Below are 19315 nucleotides of genomic sequence, written 5' to 3'. Positions count from 1 at the left end.
TGACAGGTGGAGCACTCTGGACTTCCTGAATAAGAGGAGGTGATAGGCAAGAAATACACAGTAGTCATGGGAAGGACAGGAAATCCTGCTCTGGACTCGCAGCGCAGGGTGAGTGCTGGCTGCGAGGTCTGCAGCTCTTCAGAAGGCCGACCATGAGCCTCTCACACTCCACAGCCGGCTGCACCTCAGCAGTGCACATTCCAAAGATTGAAGGCCAGGAGCCAATCCTGCGGCCTCTGGTTTTGTTTTTGTTTGGGGTTCTGGCGACGGACCCCGTGCTTCACCCACACTAGGCAGGCACCCTGCTGCGGAGCCTCGGCCCCGTGAGCTCTGTGGAACTGTCCCTGTGCATTCCGGGCTGGCGTCTTCCCCTCCATCTGCAGTATTTGCTGCCTGTCTGCACTAGACTGGATCAAGGAAAAGCTTCCTTGGCGTCAGGTACTCAACAGGGTCACATTTAATCTCCACGACTTTCCTGTGGGGCGAGTACAGCTGCTTCTTTCATACGTGAGTATGTGGCCTGAGAAACACAGGCAGGAGCCGTAGGAGAGGCAGTGCAGTGTCACCTGGTTCTGTGTTACTCTGAAATGTGTGTGTAAGAGGTAGGGATGCGGCAGATCCCAACTCTTAATCCAGTGACCCACAGGTCACCCGTCCGCACCGTGCGCACTGTTGCATATTGGCAGGTGTGGCTCTGCGAGTGCCTGGTGTTCCTGAGAGTCCAGGACTCTCCCACCAGTGCTGCCTCTCCCTTGATCAGGGTCTGTGAGTGACAGGAGCACTAGCGGAGGTGAATCAGAAACGCTGCGTCTATACAAGGTGTGCTTGGGTAACTTAGCCCTTAGAGAAAACCTTGGCTTGCTACTCTTCTGACAGCAGGTTAATATCTAGACTATATAGAGAACTCAGAAACGAACACCAAGAAGACAAAAACCCAAGTGGGCAAATGAGCAATTAGAGAAATGCACACGAGAAAACCACACTGAGCTGGAGCTCACTCCAGTCAGAATGGCAGCCGTCAAGAGTACAGACGATGGTGAATGCTGGAGGAGATGTGGAGGAGAAGGGCACTGTCTTTGGGGTTGTCAGTTAGTACAACCACTGTGGAAATCAGTGTGGAGGCTCCTCAGAAGACCAGGAATGGAACCGTCTGTGACCCAGCCATCCCACTCCTTGGTATTCAGCCCAAAGAGTTACTGCCATCGTGCTGCAGCGGTAGTGCATCTCCAGGCGGGGACCAGCTGGCAGTGCCGGCCTATGGAGCCAGCCTGGTACCCTTAAGCAGGTGAATGCATGAGGAGAGTGGGTATGTCTACGATGGAGATTACTCAGCCATAAAGAAAAATGAAATTATGTCATTTGCAGGAAAGTGGATGAAACTTGAGAATATTGTGTTAGGGGAAGTAAACCAAATTCAGAGATCAAAGTGTTTTTGCTCATATGTGGAAGCTAGAGGAAAAAGGAGAGGGATAGGGGCCTGTTGAAAACCAGAGGGAGATCAGCATAGTGGGACGGGGACAGAGGCAGAGTCCGTGAGGGGAATGCTGGGGAACAGGACCTCATCATGTTGTGTGCAGTATGAGTATGTGACAGAGCTCACCATTATGTACAACTTTGATGCAGCTATTTTTTTTAAAAGAGGAAAAGTAACCTTTAATCTGAGCCTCAGTTTCCACATCTCGAAAATGGGAATATTAGTGAGTTCCTCAGAAGGTGGATGTAAAGATTGAAGTAGTGAGCACGTTCCCAACGCAGAGCAAGTGCACAGAAACTGTTCCCTCCCTCTTGTCATTGTCTTGCTTTTGTCTTTGAAAATAAAGAGAATGTTCAGCACTTGTCATCTCTTGGAGTTGATGACATCTGTCAACCTGACCTGGGTGCTCCTGATCCCTGTCTGCTGTCCCGCAGCTTCTGTCATTGTAGTGTCTGGGATTGTTAAACGTCTCCTAGTTCCTGTCCTTCACCCTTGTGGTTGTGTTTCATGAGGGTTTAGTGTGGGTCGGCCATAGAGGAGAGGGCCTCAGAGTGGAGAGAGCCTTCCCTAGTTAGGAAAAGATTTTTGTATTTTCCACATTTGTTAAGAGTGCACACTTTAAAAAAAAAAAAAGCTGTGGTATGATATAGTAGCTTTTGTTTTTTTAAAACTACAGACCTAGAGATGCAGACCTTAGTTATACATTCATTTTTCCCTCTGAAGAACAGATTTTAAAATTCTGAGCACATGAATTATATTTTGTTACTGAGTGTTCAACACTTGATTAGTGACTATGTGCATAGTAATAGGAGAGCAATTTATAACCTGATTAAAGTTTTTGCTTCAAGGCAGAATCGTGCACTTCTGATGGATGTGAATGTCTTGCTTCTCCACAGCACCGTGTGTGTATGTGTGTGTGTACATGTGTACATGCTTCTGCTTTACCTTTCAGGGGCTTTGCGTATCGTGACATTGACATGACTACCTATTTGGATGGTTTATCAAAAATGTTTCATATGTGGATTCCTTTTAGCTTTCCAGTTCACTGCCTCTGATCTGGGTGAGGAGTTGTCATCTTAACAAATTGAAATGCTACCTTTGAAGATTATGGTGTCATTTTGATCCTATGGCATGGCCTCATTTCTTTCTTCATTTAAGCCAGACACCTCATGAAGACTTAAGCTTCTGTGTCTACATATGTACAGAAGTTAATCATTAGGCCTCTATAAAGGTCTTTGTAGGAGACTTTGCCAAAGCATCTGTCCCTTAACAGTGCTCACCATGTCTTTAAAGTGTCTCTGAACATTGCAGTATAAGAGGTTAGGGACAAACAATAAGTTGATCCAGAAATTATGGTGGTTTGTACATTCTCTTCATATGTATGCTTTGTTAATCATGAAGGCATGTCCTGTTTGTCTTCAGTGTTAGTGCTAGTCTGAGAAAAATCTCCAGCAGTTGGGGCATGGCCTGTCAGTCTCGTGCTGTTTACCTGCTGTCACATTTCAGACACTTTCTAGAATAGCAGTAGTGGCCACTCGATCCACGATAGCCAGAGAAGGGCCGCCATTTTGTGGTGGAGATAGAGATGTGAGTTTGCTTCCTGTCTTGTTGCCAAGGTTCCTCTTCCTACCCTACATCTGTGAAGAGGTAGTGGTAGCCTTGGTCACCAGTGGCCTACGATAAAGAGAATGTGACATTCCTTGGCTAGGGAGAGGAAGAATAGAAGTGGGCGCTGAGGGAGAAGTTAAAACCCAGCTGTGGAAATCCATTTTGTGATAGTGACTGGCAGGAAAGAGACCCAGAACCTGGTGGCTCTTGGGCATTGTCCTGTTCCTGGCAGCCACCCTAGTAGAGAGACTGATGGTGCACTCCTGTCTTAGCCTAGAATGTCTGTGAGGTTCAGGAAACGTGTGAAGGTACTTGAAAATCTGTTGCCGCCCTATAGTGTCATGTTTGAAACCCTTTGGTGGGTGACAGAGAGGGGCTTAAGGATGAGTTTCTGGTTCAGCCACATTTTGGACAAAGTATAATAATTTGGACCTACTGTTATGGCTGGGGTTTTGTTTCACTTGCTTTTTGATATTTGTTGTTTTTTTAATTTTTGTAATTGTAGGTGGGCAGCATGTCTTTATTTTATTTATTTTTTGTGGTGCTGAGGACGGAACCCAGTGCCTCACACAAGCTAGGCAAGTGCTCTGCCACTGAGCCGCAGCCCCAGCCCTGGATTTTTTTTTTTTTTTTTTTTTTTTTTTTTGCGGTGCTGGGGATTGAACCCAGGGCCTTGTGTTTGCGAGGTAAGCACTCTACCAACTGAGCTCTCTCCCCAGCCCAGCCCTTGATATTTTTGAGTACCAGGTTTGGTGACTTGTTTTGTTGGTTAAATTTTCAAAATACACTCCGTACTCTTTTCTATTAATTATGTTAACTTCCACGGAGTACGCCAAAACAAGCCGCTCCATGTCTTCAAGAATCAAAGAACCTGAGAGACATGATTAGTCGTAGCTTATCTTGGCCACGGAACGTCCCTGTTCTAGGTGGGGCCGAAGCAGATGGAGGCATGGGTGCGTGAGAAGGGGCTGGCCACGTGGACGTCTTGCAGAGCTTCTTCCTGACGCTGCCAGAAACACAGGTTTTCTTCATGAGTTGCGTTTGAATGTGAACCTGTGGTTTCACTCGTACATTGTGTCATTTCCACAGTAAATGAACACAAACATGAAGCGCATGTCCTAGTCCTGGTAAGTAAAACAGACGTGAACTACACAAAAATCAAGGTTGGAAGCCAGGCGGGGTGCTGCACGCCTGGAATCCTAGCCACTCACAGGCTTGGCACAGGAGGACCAAAAGTTTGAGGCCAGCCACTGCAATTACGGGAGACCCTAAGAAACTTGGTGAGACCCTGTCTCAAAAAATAAAGGGCTGGGGATGTGGCTCAGCGGTAGAGCACTCCTGAGTTCAGTCCCCACTGTGGGTGGGGAGGGCGGCAGGGGTTAAATTTGGGAGGAACCTGGAAAATGTGATTGATTATCCTATTACAGGCCAGAAGCATTTCTGTCTGAATTTTATTTTGCCTATTTTTGTAGAATTAATTTAACCTATAGTTAGTTTGACTTTTTGAACCTTTGTCACATTTACTTCTTTTTAACACGCCCCATTTATCCAAGCAGACCGGACTCTCCTCTGACCCCACTGGGGTCTCATAGATGACCTTCTCGTGGCACTTGACATGTCCCGTGTCAGGTGTGGGTCGCGTGCTCATACCGGCCTACCCTTCCCCACCTTTCTTTCTCCTAATGTCAGGCTTCTCCTCACCTTGATGTGTGGCAGTGGCTAGCAGAGAGCTTTGCTCATGGTAGGTACTTAGTAAGCATTTGCTGGATTCATCTTCACTGTCTTCCACCAAATAAAAGTCAATTAAAGGTTGGATTTGCCACGTACTTACAGAAAGGTAAATATCCAACATGGGTCTGTCCAGATGGCCACCAAAATGGACAGCTATCAGTCATTGAAATAATGACTGATTTGGAAAGTGGGGGTTTCACTTGAAATTTCAGTACACGCACTTTACACATATTCCGCGATGCCAGGTCAGTATTTACTGATGCACACACTGCAGCTGCCCCAGCGGTGGGTATCTCTCAACTTTCTTAATGAACTCTGGGTTGGAAACTTAACATTACAGAATGAACTGCCAGAATTGAACTCTCAGACTGCCTGAAATTGAAAAATCAAAATAGGAAGGTAGTGTGAACCTCATAGAAATTCTTGAATCTTTGCAATGTGCTGATGGGTCTATCCCAACACATTTTTAAACAGAAAAAGTATATGTAAAGTCGACATGTCTCAAGGGGCTACAAGAGGCCTGCATTTTTAGAAAACTAGTTTCCAGAATGCCATTGAATTTTTTTTTTTCTTTTGCGTTTGTATATTTTTGTCACCGATTCAAGAAACTAGTTCTCGTGGCTAGCATGGACCCATCGCTCCCCATTCCAGTTGCACGCTGTGTGTGTTTAGTTACATTGTGTGGTTCCAGTGTACATTATGCCCCCATAGGCCTGGTCCACATACCTTAGAGTAACCTAATATGCCTCGTTAAATTAAAAACATGATTTGAGTTTGTGAGCTTTATTTATAGTTAGTAAGATGAAATGTAAGGAATTCAGTGAATATACAAACTATTTAAATACAATTTTGGAAACATTTCAGAACCAACTAGTGCTTTCACTATATTACTGATGAAATTTAAATTATGTAGAAAAGAGTTATGAGTTGGGATTCTCCTGTTAACCCATGATCCCCATCTTAGAGAACTTCTGATGGTTCTTTTTGTAACCATCAAGTCTTTATCTTCTTTAAAAAGTTGTCCTTTGAAATATTCATGCTTAAATTCATTTGTGCAGCAAAATAATTTTGTCTGCTCCTAGATCAGGAGAATTAATATTAACTGGCTTGCCTTAGATGAGGGAAAGTGAGTTTGGGGCTGGATTGGAATTAAGATCTTAATTCAGATTTCGACTCTTAAGACGGGGAGGTGGAATCTCACTATGTGGTCCTCAAACCTCTAGGCTCAAGCCAGCGATCCTCCTGCTTCAGCCTTCTCAGTCGCTGAGACTACAGGCACACCCCATCCCCTGCTTGTTTGGGGTTTTACTTTGCATATACACCTTGTGGGTACTTTTAGGAAAATAATATGGACTGAACTAAGTCTGTTAAAGATCTTAATTCAGCTTTTAGATTGATATCATGTAGCTTTGATTTATTAAACTTTAAAAAGAAGCAGAAAAACATTTAGCTTGTTTATAGTTAAAGAAGAACTAAAATTTGAAATAGTACCCAGATAACTTAAGGACAGAGTAAATCTTTGTCCTAAAATATATGGCTGTGTGCCAACACACTTTTTAGAACCAATTTTTTTAAACATAGTTTCCTCTCCATGATAAAATGTGAGTTTTGAAATTAAGAAATTGTATTCAAAAGAAAATAAAAATTAGTTGTTATTTCTATCATTTAATTACTACTATTTGGTATATTTCCTGATTCCTGTAGTTTATTTTGCTGTAAATGTTTACACCATATATAGATACCTTATTTATGTTGGTAGCCCCCCCTTGTTAGCCGTTCTTTGAAAAATGGCCTTTAATGGCTCTGTGCATAATAGCCCATTGTTTGGAAGGCCTATGAAGTATTTCACCACTCTCTCTTAGTGGTGTTGAGGTTAATAATTAATAAGTATAGGGGTTTTGCTGTTACAAATAAATCTAGGGTGTTGCTGTTTCCTTACCTGATGAATAGGGTACATTTCTGAAAGTGAAATTGCCAGATTAAAGGGTCTATGGTAGGATATAAACAACTTTAAGACTTTACATAGTATCAGATTACATCCCCAAAGGACGGTACCAAAAGGTTTCTTTCGGGTTTTGTTTGCTGTTTCTGGGCAGTTTCACAGTTTTCTGTTTCATCATCTAGTGGAGAATTTTAAAGCCCTGTCCTTGATTTAATCACAAGTTCAAAGGCCACAGCTCAGATTAAGAGATGACTCCTGTAAGTGTTTATAATTGGAGACCTTAAATATTGGGTGTATACTAATAACAGTTGAAGAAGAAGTAGGCAGCTTATCTGTGCTCAACTTTCTCCTAGGGCTGTTTGGAATTATAGTTCTAGAAGTTACTTTTTGTTCCTTCTATTTGAGGAAGGGATACTGTGATAAATAGACCAAAAATTCAAAGCAGCAGGCTTTTTATCCATTTGTTCTTCAGTTGGTTTACATGTTCTTCCCTGAAAGATGTTTTGTGGTGTGTGTGTGTTTTTTTAATAATATTTTAAAATGGATGGAAAACAAAAAAGCAGATTGAGAATGAATATACATCTTAGATCTGGGGAGACAAAAAACTGCTTCTTTTTTGTTACATTGCTTAGTTTTTAATAAGTTGTGTAGGCCAGTGTTACTTTATAAATTGATTTGAGCAAATTGTCCAGAGCTGATGGAAAGTTTGAGAGAAACAAACCTGGTTAGTCGTGAAGTCAGGGTGCGCCCTGTGCTTGGAGCCCGAGTTTGGAAGAGGCATGTTTGCACAGCGTTTTGCTCACTCTTAATTGGAACCATTCTCCCTCCTCTGGGGGGAGTTCTGAAGTATTCTACCAGAAACACCCAAGGTTTTTACAGAGAACAGTGTCCAGCGCTTGGGGGTTTCAGAAGTTGTCACCGGTCGGTGGTTAACAGGACCTTTGAATGTTCTGTCGGGAAGGCATCTTAGGGTTAATAAGTAAGAGAGGGAGCAATGTCAGCTAGAGAGGAACTCCAGCCTGGGGAGATAGGCAGGGCGTTTTATTAAGTCAAGGCATATTACAGAGAAAAAAATAAAATTACAAGTTTTAGGACAAGACTTTGAATGTAAAGGACATGTTGTGTTTATCATCTGCAGTCCTGGGTCAACCCTGACCCTCGAGGAGCCAAGTTCACTCACCCCTGCTCCTAGTTTCACCTCAGTGGAAAGTGAAGAAATCTGCTAGGTCTCACTGCCCTACCCGCTGCTCACAGAGAAGGGTGACCCAGAGAAGTTAAGGATCCTGTCACGTTACACAGGAAGTTATTGTGTGTAGTGGGAGCTCCTAGTAGGGCCCCGCTGCTCAGCAGGTGTTTCACAGTTCAAGTGCCATTTTCTACATGTACATAAATCGTGTTCCCTGGATTGGAAAGTTCCTCAGCATTGGCTCATTGCTTACTGAAGGAAGATCTCTGAAAGACTGTCCTTATTTCTACAAAGCTGAGCCCTCCAAAGCCAGCAGTGGCTTATGGAAGACTTGGTGACCACTTCCACACCCAGCAAGACCCAGCTTAGTGCCAGGGACTTGCAGGTCCAGAAGAGAGAACTGGACTGGGCTGTCATCCCAGCCACTCATGAAGAAGAGGCAGGAGGATGGTGAGTTCAAAGCCAGCCTCAGCAACTTATCGAGGCCCTAAGCAACTCAGCGAGACCCTGTCTCTAAATAAAATACAAAATAGGACTGGGGAGGTGGCTCAGTGGTTAAGCACCCCTGGGTTCAATCCTTGGTACCAAAAATAAATAAACACTGGGACATCCTAGTTTGGGGGATATGTGATGTGGTTCTGTGGTCGCATAAATGAAAAGTAGCCTTGAGTAAGTTTTAGTAAGACCTAGATATTGATCATTTTCTGAATTTTTGTGTCTGAATGGAAGGGATCTTTGCGCACTCAGTTTATTGAAAGACGGATGCACAAGTGGATTGAGACCAAAGGAAGCAGCCGTGGCTGTTGGTGTGACTGACACTGGTGTTGTGGTGTCTTGAGTGCTGGGTGGAGCCGAGAGGAAGGCCCTGCTGCAAGGCTGCTTCCACCTCGGACGTGGTGATTTAGTTCTTACAAGAGGTTCCTGCAGGCAAGCGCCGTCCCAACAGCTCGGGAGGCTGAGGCAGGAGGATCGAGCATTCAAAGCCAGGCCCTAAGCAACTCAGTGAGACCTGTCTCTAAATAAAAGACAAAATAGGGCTGGGGATGTGGCTCAGTGGTCAAGTGCCCCTGCGTTCAGTTCCCGGTACCAAAAAAAAGAGGTTCCTACAACGCACACGACTTTGGCTTTTTTACTCTTATGAGGGAATTTGGTTGAAACCGTACGAAGCTCGAAAGTGACAAATTAAGCTGTTAACGAGTGAGGAGAGAGGGAACTGGTATGTGCTAAGCCCTTGAGTCCTACCAAGTATAGGACGTGTTCTGCCTAAGTTAGTCCTCAGTATGACATTTTGGGGGCTTTTGTTGTTTAAATATCACCTTACAGGCCACTAGCTTTGGGGGCTTATAGAATCGTCCTTTTCCAGACCATCCCCGCCTCTGCCTCTGCTGCATCGTGTTCCTTGGTAGGTGCTCCGGGGCAGGAGCATGCCGTGCTGCTTCCTGCTGCAGGCCTGTCCCGGCCTCCTCTGGGCCTGCTCGGGACTCTCTGGGTCTCCTGCACACACCCCTTGACAGGGAGCCCATCCGCTAAGTGGGCCCAAGTGAAAACACGAGCCCCTCCTGAAAACACATGTGGTGACTTCCTGGTCTCACTAAGGCAGAAATGCCATGGGTGGCAGCCCCCCAGCAGCAGCAGCAATGAAAAATCTACAACTGTCTCCAAAACAGGAAGACTAGAACAGCCAGCACAGCCGCTTTCAGTAGTTGCCAGTGCTTTGCTGTATTTGCCGTCCCCTCTTCCTTCTGTCCTGTCCCCTCTTTGCACACAAATACATATTTAACATTTTTTTGGTGAAACCTACAAATCAAGAATAAATTTTTATACTCTTGAACATAGGGTGACGTCTGTGGCTTCAGCTGCTAATTGAGTCTTGTCATCTCCTGAAAGTAGATTGCAGACGTTGTATTTTGACACTTCAGTTTCTTGATCCAGCTAGTCCCTCCACCTCTCTCTGGTCCTTTCCCTTGCTCTCCCGTTTACCAGAACAAGATTTGGTTTTGTTCCCTGGCTACACCACTTAAACCATGAGGTACAATCATTTGTGGAAGTTAAAATCGGCTTATTTGGTTTAAAATCATCTGTGCAGCTCATCATCAGTGTCGTTCCGCTCGCCATGTTCAGATGTTCAGAGGTGACTGCAGGTCCTTGTCGTTTTTGCCATGACTTGCCGCATCCACAGGGGGAGTGTGGTACTGGGTTAGGAAAATCCATATGTAGTGAAAGCCCACTCTGGATATGATGTGAGTAGAGCCCACGTGGTGATTCATAAGAAACCTGGACGGCAGACGTGAGGCAAAGCAGTGTGCCTGTTGAGTTTTGGAGGTGGAAAGCGACTTGGTCTGTGGAAGGAGTGTTCATAGTAGGGTGGTGCTGTTTTTTCAGAAGTGATTTTGAATTTCTAAACATCTTGAATATCTGAACACCCAAGAGACTGCGATTTTCTTCACGTATGTCTGTGGTGATATTGCCCGACTGCTGGTTTTTAACAGTTTGTCCTTTTCAATCTTCCTCATTCAGAAGGAGCTGGCAGACAACCCTGACTGCCCTCGGATGTGTGCCTACAAGCTGGTGACCATCAAGTTCAAGTGGTGGGGCTTGCAGAGCAAAGTAGAGAACTTCATTCAGAAGGTAACGTCTGTTGAGCACGTGGTGCCTAAGGTTAGGTTCAGATCTGAGACAGCTTTTGGTGGGAGATTTTCTCCTTTACCACTTTTCCCCCTCCATTATGAGATGAAAATTATTTGTGCAATCAGTTTCTGCCCTTTTTATCCTTAGAAACAACTACAACAGATGCCAGAGGTTTTAAGGGACTTTCTTTGGGGACATGCATAGTGGTTTTGTTCCGAATGCTTTTATGCTGGTTTTCTCAGCACTTCCACGTGCAGCATGTCCCCAAGGGGTCCTGGTCCTGGCTGGAGGGAGAGGGTAGCCTTTTCCTGCTGAAGGTTCCTCTGCCCCAGCCCACCGCTGTGACACACAAGCGTCCTTTCATGCTGGGGTCCTTAGAAGTCCTCACTGAGAATGGGTACACTCTGGATTACTCTTACGTGATCTGAGGGCCCAGATCCTAACTGGCTTTTTGCTTTTCTTCTTTATTACTAAAAGGGAAGCAGCATGTAGTAGTTAAGATCTGTGAAGGTGGGAGACCTGCGGCTACCCAGGGCCTGTTCCGTAGCTTGTGCAGCACGCGCGAGGACCTGGGCTCAGTCCTCGGCGCCTAAACAGATGCCAAAATACCCCTGATTAGAAATCCACAGGGAACGTGGAAAGTGTCCTCAGTCTTCGTTTTTTCTGTAGAATGAGTATTTATTTCATTATCATTAAAAAGAAGCCCCTGTTACACTTCTGGTTCCCCCAGCTGGCTGTGTCTTAGGGGAAGGATTCCGCAATGCCGGGGACCCCGCTTGTCCTGGGGCCTGCTTGCAGGTGGCCACGGCAGGCCCTGTGTAAATACCGGCTTCCTTCCTCTTGGGGCAGAGGACTAGGTTAGCAGTCCAGTTCTGGTACGTGGAAGTCACACGTGTGATTGATAAAGTCCCTTGTGTTCATGGACAAAGTTTTAAAAACCTGAAGATCGTCCAGGACTGCTCGCTGTTTTTGTGTGCTTCTCTCTTCTCAGGAACATAGAGTACAACTTAAATAACTCGGTAATTAAAACCATTATCTGTATACATGGTTTTACACACACGCACACGCCCTGTGTATGTAGTGGCACTAACCTAGCTTAGAAGAATTAATGGTGAGTAGGAAATGAGTCTTAATTTAATAAACATCTTTATCCCAGAGAACCCAGGACTCTCTTTCTCTCGGTGCATTTTTTCCTATTCCACCTCAAGTATTCCCTTGAAATGCAGAGAAGTGAAGAATGATAATGTGTAGTTTTATAGCAGAAAAAAAATCTCCTCGGCCTTTGCTCACTGACATTTAGAAAAAGGTAAAAATAGATCGGGTCCAGCAGGAGTATGTTGAATAGAGATCGTGCATTCCACTTTTTTTTTTTTTTTTTTTTAAGTTTCTACTAGATCATTACCCCTTTGCCAGGGGAGATTATTTCCCGTTTCACAGAGAAATTTTTCTCTTTATTTTGCCACACAAAATGATAATAGGATGGAATTAAGATTTCCACTAAACTTCATAGAGTAGTCCTTTCAAACCAAGCAAATGTGTGAATTTCATGGGTTAATGTGTCATTGATCTCAGGTTTTTGTCATCTTAATGTTACTTTTCTCCTTTGTTTTAAAAGCAAGAAAAAAGGATATTTACAAACTTTCATCGCCAGCTCTTTTGTTGGATTGACAAGTGGATTGATCTGACAATGGAAGACATTAGGAGAATGGAAGACGAGACTCAGAAAGAACTAGAAACAGTAAGGCTTGCATTCTGTGGGAATCCTCTAATTTCCCCCTTTCTGAAACTGCACATGGGTAGCAGTGTAGACTTAGAATTAAGAAGAGTGTCACTGAAAGCCACTCCCTACTCTCTTCATCAAAATGGAGTTTCTCAGACACCAGTAGCCCTATGTGTTCTGACTTCTCTCTGTCGAGCTCTTTCCTGAAGGAGAACTAGAGCATCCTTGATGTAGACTTCGTTAGCTGTGAGATGTCCAGTGGTCTTGCCGCCTTTCTCATTCATTAGTTCTCTTACCAAGGAGGGAACTAGGACTTAGCACATGAGGTCACTGTCCTTTAGAGTTCCTTTGTCAGAAGCAAGAGCAAGAGCCTTCGGCTCAGTTTCCGTCACGGCTGATTCTAGGTGTCAGCATTTAAAGTCCTGGTTCCCTCTTCTGTAGACAAGGTGAGGCGTGTGTGGCCACTGATCTAGAAATGCCCCCCTCCTCCCCTCCCGGCAGTGAGTGCTTACTTGTTTTCAGCTTGGGGCAGATCCGGTGATCCCCTGGCAGGAGGTCAGCTGCCGTCATGATACTCAGCCCATCCCAGCTCCTCCTGTGCCAGTGGGTGTCTCCTTTCTCTCAGGGCCGAGTTCTTCCCTGGCTTCCTCTTGCCTGTGTCTGGTTTTGGTTTTGCCCTGGGCCACGCTTGTCTGCAGTTGGCAGCGAGGCCGCGGAGGGGAAGCGAACCCAGGGGATATCCAGGCCTGCTCATGGTTCCCATCAGCCCCCCCCAATCCTGCCAGCAGGCCCCCCTCCAGAAGCCCGCAGGTGCGGGTGTGTGACACATGCCTGTGTGGGAGGGGGACCTCATTTAGTCAAGGAGAGCAGCAGCGAGTCAGGTTGTCTGGCACAGAAGGAGCCTGTTTCTCTGGCACATCTCATTGTAAAGATTCTGTGTTTAAGTTTGCTTACTTTTGGTGATTGCAGCAGGTCTGCTTCTAATTAGCTTTACACAAACCTTCTGAGAGGACCAGGACGTATTTTCTTTATAAGGCAATAAAATGTTTTAACCTTATCTTATACATAAAGTAAACTACAGGCAGACTCCAGCTTATGAATGGATCTTGCTCCAAATTTTTTTAGGTTGATTGTTTGAAATTTGGAACATATTTTCCCATAGAGACGACATCATAATTTGAGTTTGGTTTCTAGACCAGCCAGTAGGAACCTGTTTGGCCCCAGTTTCTCATACTAAATGGTAGGACTCGGAGTTCTGGATCCTTGGCGTGGGATGGTGAAATGGTGAGAGTCGAAGGCCCCTCAGCCCTTTGCTTTCGAGCAAAACAGGCCGGAGCAGTTGTGGGTGCCTCCCTCCTTCCTTCCCTGCCTCTTGCCCACTTTCCTTTCCCTGCTCTGAACAGTGAGCTGTCCTCCTCTGCCCCAGAAAAGCATCCCTGTCACCACCCCACCCGTTATAATCCCTTTCTTCCCGCCTTGCCTGGGGTCGAGCCCCAGGCTGCAGAGACGGCTGCTCCCCCACTTGGCACCTCCTTGCAGCTGGCGTCCTGGGCATCCGCAACTGCGCGGTGACATGTATTCATAAGCTCATGGCACAGCTCTGCCACTGCCAGCGAGGCTTTACCGCACGCAGAGGAAACAGAAAATGGCTTTATTTCTGTTGGTTTGAACCCTTGGGAAAGAGCCCTTCTCTTGGTTCTGGGTGTTTTGCTGAAGAACTGTCTTTACCTGAAGAGGAGCAGTCAGCACTGGCCAGGGGTGACTCAGCCCTCCCCACCTGACTCTGAGTCCTCGGACAAGTCCTTGGACAGAACTTGGCCAAAGCCCCTTCTTCCTCCACTCTTGCCTATGCAAGTTCAGTCTCCTGATCACCTGAACCCATGATGTGGAACTGGTGACTCGTTCCCACCTGTGGCAGTGGCCCTGCAGGCTCAGCTGCTTCTCGTGCAAGTCAGTTCCTGCCCCAGAAGGCGCGGGGTGGACAGTCACCCAGAGCCTCAGGTGATGAGCGCCAGCATTCTTGCACCCATGTGGCTCGGGCTGATCAGTCCCTGTGCAGTCCATCATCTTAAGATGGGATCCTGTCGAAGTTGAACTGCTGCGTGGCCGGGGAGCATCTCGCTCCTCATGGTACTGCTGCTGCCTTGAGTCCTGAGCATCTGCAGACAGTGGGCCGTGCGTGCTCGCGAGGCCTGATGTCGGAAGTGCTCCTCAGCACTCCGGACCTTGCCCCAGCCCTCAGGTCCTGCCTCCCTGACACCTGGGGGAATAAGCTGATGCACGCTAGTGCTCTCAACTCACCAATAGTTTCAGAATCCGCTTGCTTTCTTTCCACTGCGTTTGGTCAGGTAGAGAAGGCCTGGCACCTTGCGAGGCTGGGCAGGAGAGGAGCACCCTGCCTGCACCACAGAGCTCTGGAGTCGAGCGCAGCACTGAAGGGCTTCCGGGGACAGCTGTTACTCCTGTGTTCCCAGCCGTGCCTCTGGGTGTGGGGAGGGCAGTGTGTGTTGAACTTGAAAGGTACATTTGTCACATTCAGTCCTTCGTTTTCTTCTTGGGGTTTGTCTGTGGGCTGCTCTAATGCCCGGCCTTTCTTTTGACCTTCTGTGCTGACTTTCTTGCCATATACTGCCTCTGTGCTCGCTTGCTGCTTCTATTCTCCCTCTGTTCTGTGACCTTCCTGTAAAGAACTCTGAGAGACCTGGCCTCAGAAGCAGCAGAGGTGGCCCCCCCTCCGTGACTTCCCGCTGGCCTAGGGACTAAGGAAATACAAACCATACCACTGGGGCAGTTGGTCACATTGTATTGACAGCAGCCGTGCATCCCATACCCATTGGTGTCTGTGATCATTTCCTATCAGCCTGTAGGCATTCGTTTCTTCGATACAAATATAGGTACTTTTCATGCTGTGTGAGGAGAGCCTCTTGCAAGACTATCTTCAAGCCAAGAATCTCGGAGGGGCCTCGGCTCTTCATTCTTAGGTGCATATGGTTGTCAACAGGTGGCCTTCCTTCATCAGCTCATCTAGGCCCTTTTTCTCCCTTTGCTTACTAACCCCTACTTAGAGTCTGATTTTAGCAGCTCATGATTTTATTTTACGTTTAGATGCGTAAGAAGGGTACCGTCCGAGGCACGTCGGCTGCTGATGTCTAGATGAGTCCCCTGTAGGGTCAGAGACAATATCAAACTGTGTAAGTGAAGACCTGGATAAAAAGAACGTTTAAAAACCTGTACCTGTTGGTAAGGGGGAGTTGACTTGCTGAGCACAGAGGTGCTAAGGGTTAAATGTGACTTTATTTTTAAAATTTAGAAGATACATATTTTAGAAATGGACAGTGAATGCCTGAGTTATTATCCTGTAAGACTCATTCGTATCTGTGCGACAGGCCGAGCTCACTCACCTGCTCAGTGTTAGGTCAGAAGCCAGCTGCCGCGTGCCCTCGCTCATCCCAGGGCACGTTCTCAGAAGCTGGCTGGCATTCAGTGGTCAGGTAACTTGCCTGCTTCTCAGTAGAGCCATGTGGGGTTAGTAGGGAAATATGTTAGTGTTTTCAATGAAAAAAGACCCTTCATCCCATACCATAAGGACCAACCAACCTCAATAAGTCGCTTAAAAAAACAAGGCGAAATTTTTTTGTGTGCATCACAGAGCGTTCCCACGTGGTTTTCAGTTACCTTTGCAATTGGCTTGACTCTGTGCAAATGCACTTTGGCTTTAACTTACAGCGTGAAAGATGCCCATGATCTTATTTATCTAACACAAGCTCGTGTGCCCAGATCACAGATTGCCCTAAAGGGGAATAAGAATGAACACCACAACCTAAACCACATATTGAAATGAGTTTGGGTAAACAGAAATGGGCAGCAGGCTGTCAGGTGTAAATACCACACCTCGCTGTTCATGGGGAACAGGCATGGTGCTCCCCTCTCCTCGGTGGCTCCTCGCTTTCCCACTTAGTAAGCTGCTGCTCCAGTGGCTAAACCGGGGTGACTGGGCTGCTCAGCCATGAAAAGGGGTGATCGTACCAACTGTGAATGGAGGGGCTCTCCTAGGGTTCCCAAAAGCCCTCTCTTTGTATAGTGCTCATTTTTTTTTTTTTAAGTTTTCCTTTAGTTATTGCTAAGTTTCTGTGATTTATTTTGCTTCTAATTTAATTTTCCATCTAATGTAACAAAATGTTATGCTATCAATACGGCCAGAATCTATTTAAACATTAAAAATCTAAGGTGCCATAGTGGGGTCAATGTTCTGCCCAAAGTTGTGCCACATTGACCGTTTTTCTGGAGACTGTGTGACAATCTGCTGTCTTGGATCTTGCCAGTGTCTGTGTGGTAATGCGTTTTCATTCCGCTTTTCTTACAGTTACGTAATCAAGGTCAAGTGAGGGGAACAAGTGCAGCCAGTGACGAGTGACGACGAATCTGACCAGTGTCTTGCAGTGTTGAAGTTTCCGACGTGTGCTGTGGTGACACACACCTGCACAGGTTCCCAGCCACGTGTGTGTGTGTGTGTCTGCAGCTGTAGGTGGGAGGCATGGAGCTACAGCTGCAGATGCACACACGCGTGTACATATGTACATACAGACATACTGGAGGGATCAGTACGACTTCTCCAAAGTACTGTACCTGTCTTCAGCAAGAATGCAAAAGAAAATATTTTCAATATATATACCTGGAACAGATTTTAATAATTATCAGAGTAATACCATTAATGGACAAATTGACTGCGATGTGATACTAGCTGGTATGTTTCATAAATGTCAAGCTGTGGACCAATATATATAGCCTTTTGTTATTTTTCTGTTCTTTTAAATCAGTCTCTTATAAATTTTAATTTTAGTCCCATAAGCAACAGACTCCCACAGAAAGATTTCTTCAAAAATTTTTGGTACTCCCATGAATCTGGAATGTAAACTCTGAATGTATTTATAACTATTTATTTCTGGATGGTCATTATCTTCCAGCCAAATTTGATGATATCTATTAAATAAGGAGTAAAGTTACAGGCTGGTTTTTACTAGTTTGAGGGGAAAGTCCTTTTAAAAAATTTTTCTGGTTTTTATTGGAGTTTTGTATTTTAAATTTCAAGTATTTTTCTACATCAAACCTAGAAAAACGGAGATGATGGTTTGTGATTTATAATAAACACTAGAAAATTTCAGGTTCTCGTTAGGTAAACAGATGGATGCGAATCAGTCTTAAGGGTGCCGTGGGCGCGAGCCTCCTTTCCGACGCGGCTGTCCTCTGCAGTCACAGTGTGGACGCTCGGCAGGAGGGACGGGAGCGGTGACAGCTGAGCTTGGGGGCGCCGCCCGCCCGTGGGGAGGACAGTGCAGTGCGGCTCAGGCTCGCTGCGCACGCTCGGCAGGCCCTGCGGACGGGTGGCCCGACTCTGGGTCTGCTCTCAAGTGGGACCCCCAACGACATTCCCTGAGTAGGCATCAGGAAAGTGCTGGTTCGAAGTCACTGCCACCTTTTCTTGTTCTTCTGTGTTTGAGAAGGAGCCGTAGCCAGGTAGATGTTTATCAGCTTTCTCCGCCTGGATGCAGTTCTCCTGTCAGTCCCGGGAGCCTGAGCGGAGTGACATTGTTGAGGCCTTGGGGCAGCAAACTGTCGTCTTTAACCTCCCGCTGCTCCTAAAACACACCAGCCCCTGCAGTCACACCCGTCAGGCATCTGCTTTGCTGAGGTCCTGCCCTCCTCGCTCTGCGCTTGCATGTGTCCTGCGTCCCGGCTGGAGGCTGCAGCTTTGGGTGGTGCGGACCACTGCCGCGCTGAGAGCCCTGGTCCCAGCAACCCCCGCGTGTCTCACGCCCCATGTGTCTCACGTCCCGTGTGCTCATGGTGGAGACGGCTGCTCACTCCCCGGGCACTGTGGGGAGCGAGGTGTGGGGCGATCCTTGTCTGCAGAGTGCCAGGCGAAAGAGGATGCTCGTTCGTGGAGCGGGAGTCCGGCCCTCCGTTCGTGGACCCACCCTTGCTGGCGTCTCTAGTCTCCCGGGAGCTCGCGCACACGCGGAAGCCAGAGTCCGGCGCGCAGGTTTTGATGTTTTTCTAACAACTGTGGAGATTTGAGGGGATGTGTGGTGAATGTAAAATACCTAGTTGACTTGGCAGTCTCTTGTGTAAATTACAGTAAAACAAAGTAAATGAGATTTAAACAAAAATAAATTTGATCACAAAATGCCACTTGTGTGCTTGAGTGGTTGTTTCCCTGATGCCACGGCCTGCCCGGCACTCTGCAGCCCTCCTCGTGGGTCTTTCTAGAATTCTGTGATTTGCAGCACTCCCACTCTGGGAAGAAAAAAGGGGAGAAACGGGTTTTATGTTTTTATTGCAAAGTTTTTCTTGAAAGGCACTTGTGCCCCACCAAGTTGTTACTTTCAGTTTCTGAAATGCTTTTCTGTCTTTAAAAGCTAGGCAGTAAACTAAAGCGGTTTTTAAAACTTATTTGTAGAGGGGAAAATATGGAAAGCGACAGTCTTTTTTTTAAGTACTCCCATCAGGATTTCACCATGAGATTCTGGTCGCTTCAAGATCGTGGCTTTTCGGTTTGGGGCTAATTTTACCTCTCCTCTCTGAGGACTGTGTCATTTCTAGTCTGCCCTTTGTGGACGAGTAGCAAGTGTGTTCTTGTGGTGTCAGTTTATTTCTAGAGTCCTTGGCAGGAGGAGAGGTGGCCAGCGGTGTGGGTGGATTCAATGCCTGTTGTCCTATTCCCAGGGTGTCTGGTTTGTCTTCTGAGGCGAGCTTTTCGGTGTTCTGTTTCAGAGGCGGTGTCTGCGTTTTGCTGATAGCCGCTCGCTCGTGCCTTGGGCAGTCTGAGCAGTTGCACGCCCTGCACTTGGTCTTACTGGACGTTCCAGAATGGATAAAAGCGGTTGCGCAGGCCAGTGTGGGTGACAGACCTAGGGATAGGTGAAGGACTGCGCGAGAGGTTGTCGAGGGCGAGGTTGGACACCGTCCCCATGGTACAGACCAGAAAGCAGAAGCCCAGGCCCCAGGTATGGGGGCCAAGGAGCCCCG

At 46.4% G+C, this 19315-nt stretch overlaps 1 protein-coding gene across 2 annotated transcripts in view; it reads left to right on the top strand.

Annotated features, from left to right (window-relative positions):
• The window catches only part of Pitpnb (phosphatidylinositol transfer protein beta), a 61247-nt gene extending 42769 nt beyond the window's left edge, over nucleotides 1–18478 (top strand). The window contains exons 9-12 of one of the 2 annotated variants that reach the window (XM_047560356.1): nucleotides 10459–10569; nucleotides 12185–12307; nucleotides 15395–15480; nucleotides 16653–18478. In XM_047560356.1, the coding sequence (XP_047416312.1) occupies nucleotides 10459–10569; nucleotides 12185–12307; nucleotides 15395–15442 (282 nt within the window). In that variant the 3' untranslated portion in view covers nucleotides 15443–15480; nucleotides 16653–18478. The remainder of the gene's footprint in view (nucleotides 1–10458; nucleotides 10570–12184; nucleotides 12308–15394; nucleotides 15481–16652) is intronic. The other variant, XM_047560354.1, reaches the window with a different exon arrangement.
• The last annotated feature ends 837 nt before the right edge of the window (nucleotides 18479–19315 follow it).

The sequence above is a fragment of the Sciurus carolinensis genome, chromosome 8, assembly GCF_902686445.1.
Source record: "Sciurus carolinensis chromosome 8, mSciCar1.2, whole genome shotgun sequence".
In the NCBI taxonomy this organism is placed as follows: Eukaryota; Metazoa; Chordata; class Mammalia; order Rodentia; family Sciuridae; genus Sciurus; species Sciurus carolinensis.
Note: the sequence above shows the minus strand (reverse complement) of the source record. Positions and strands in the feature narration are given on the sequence as shown.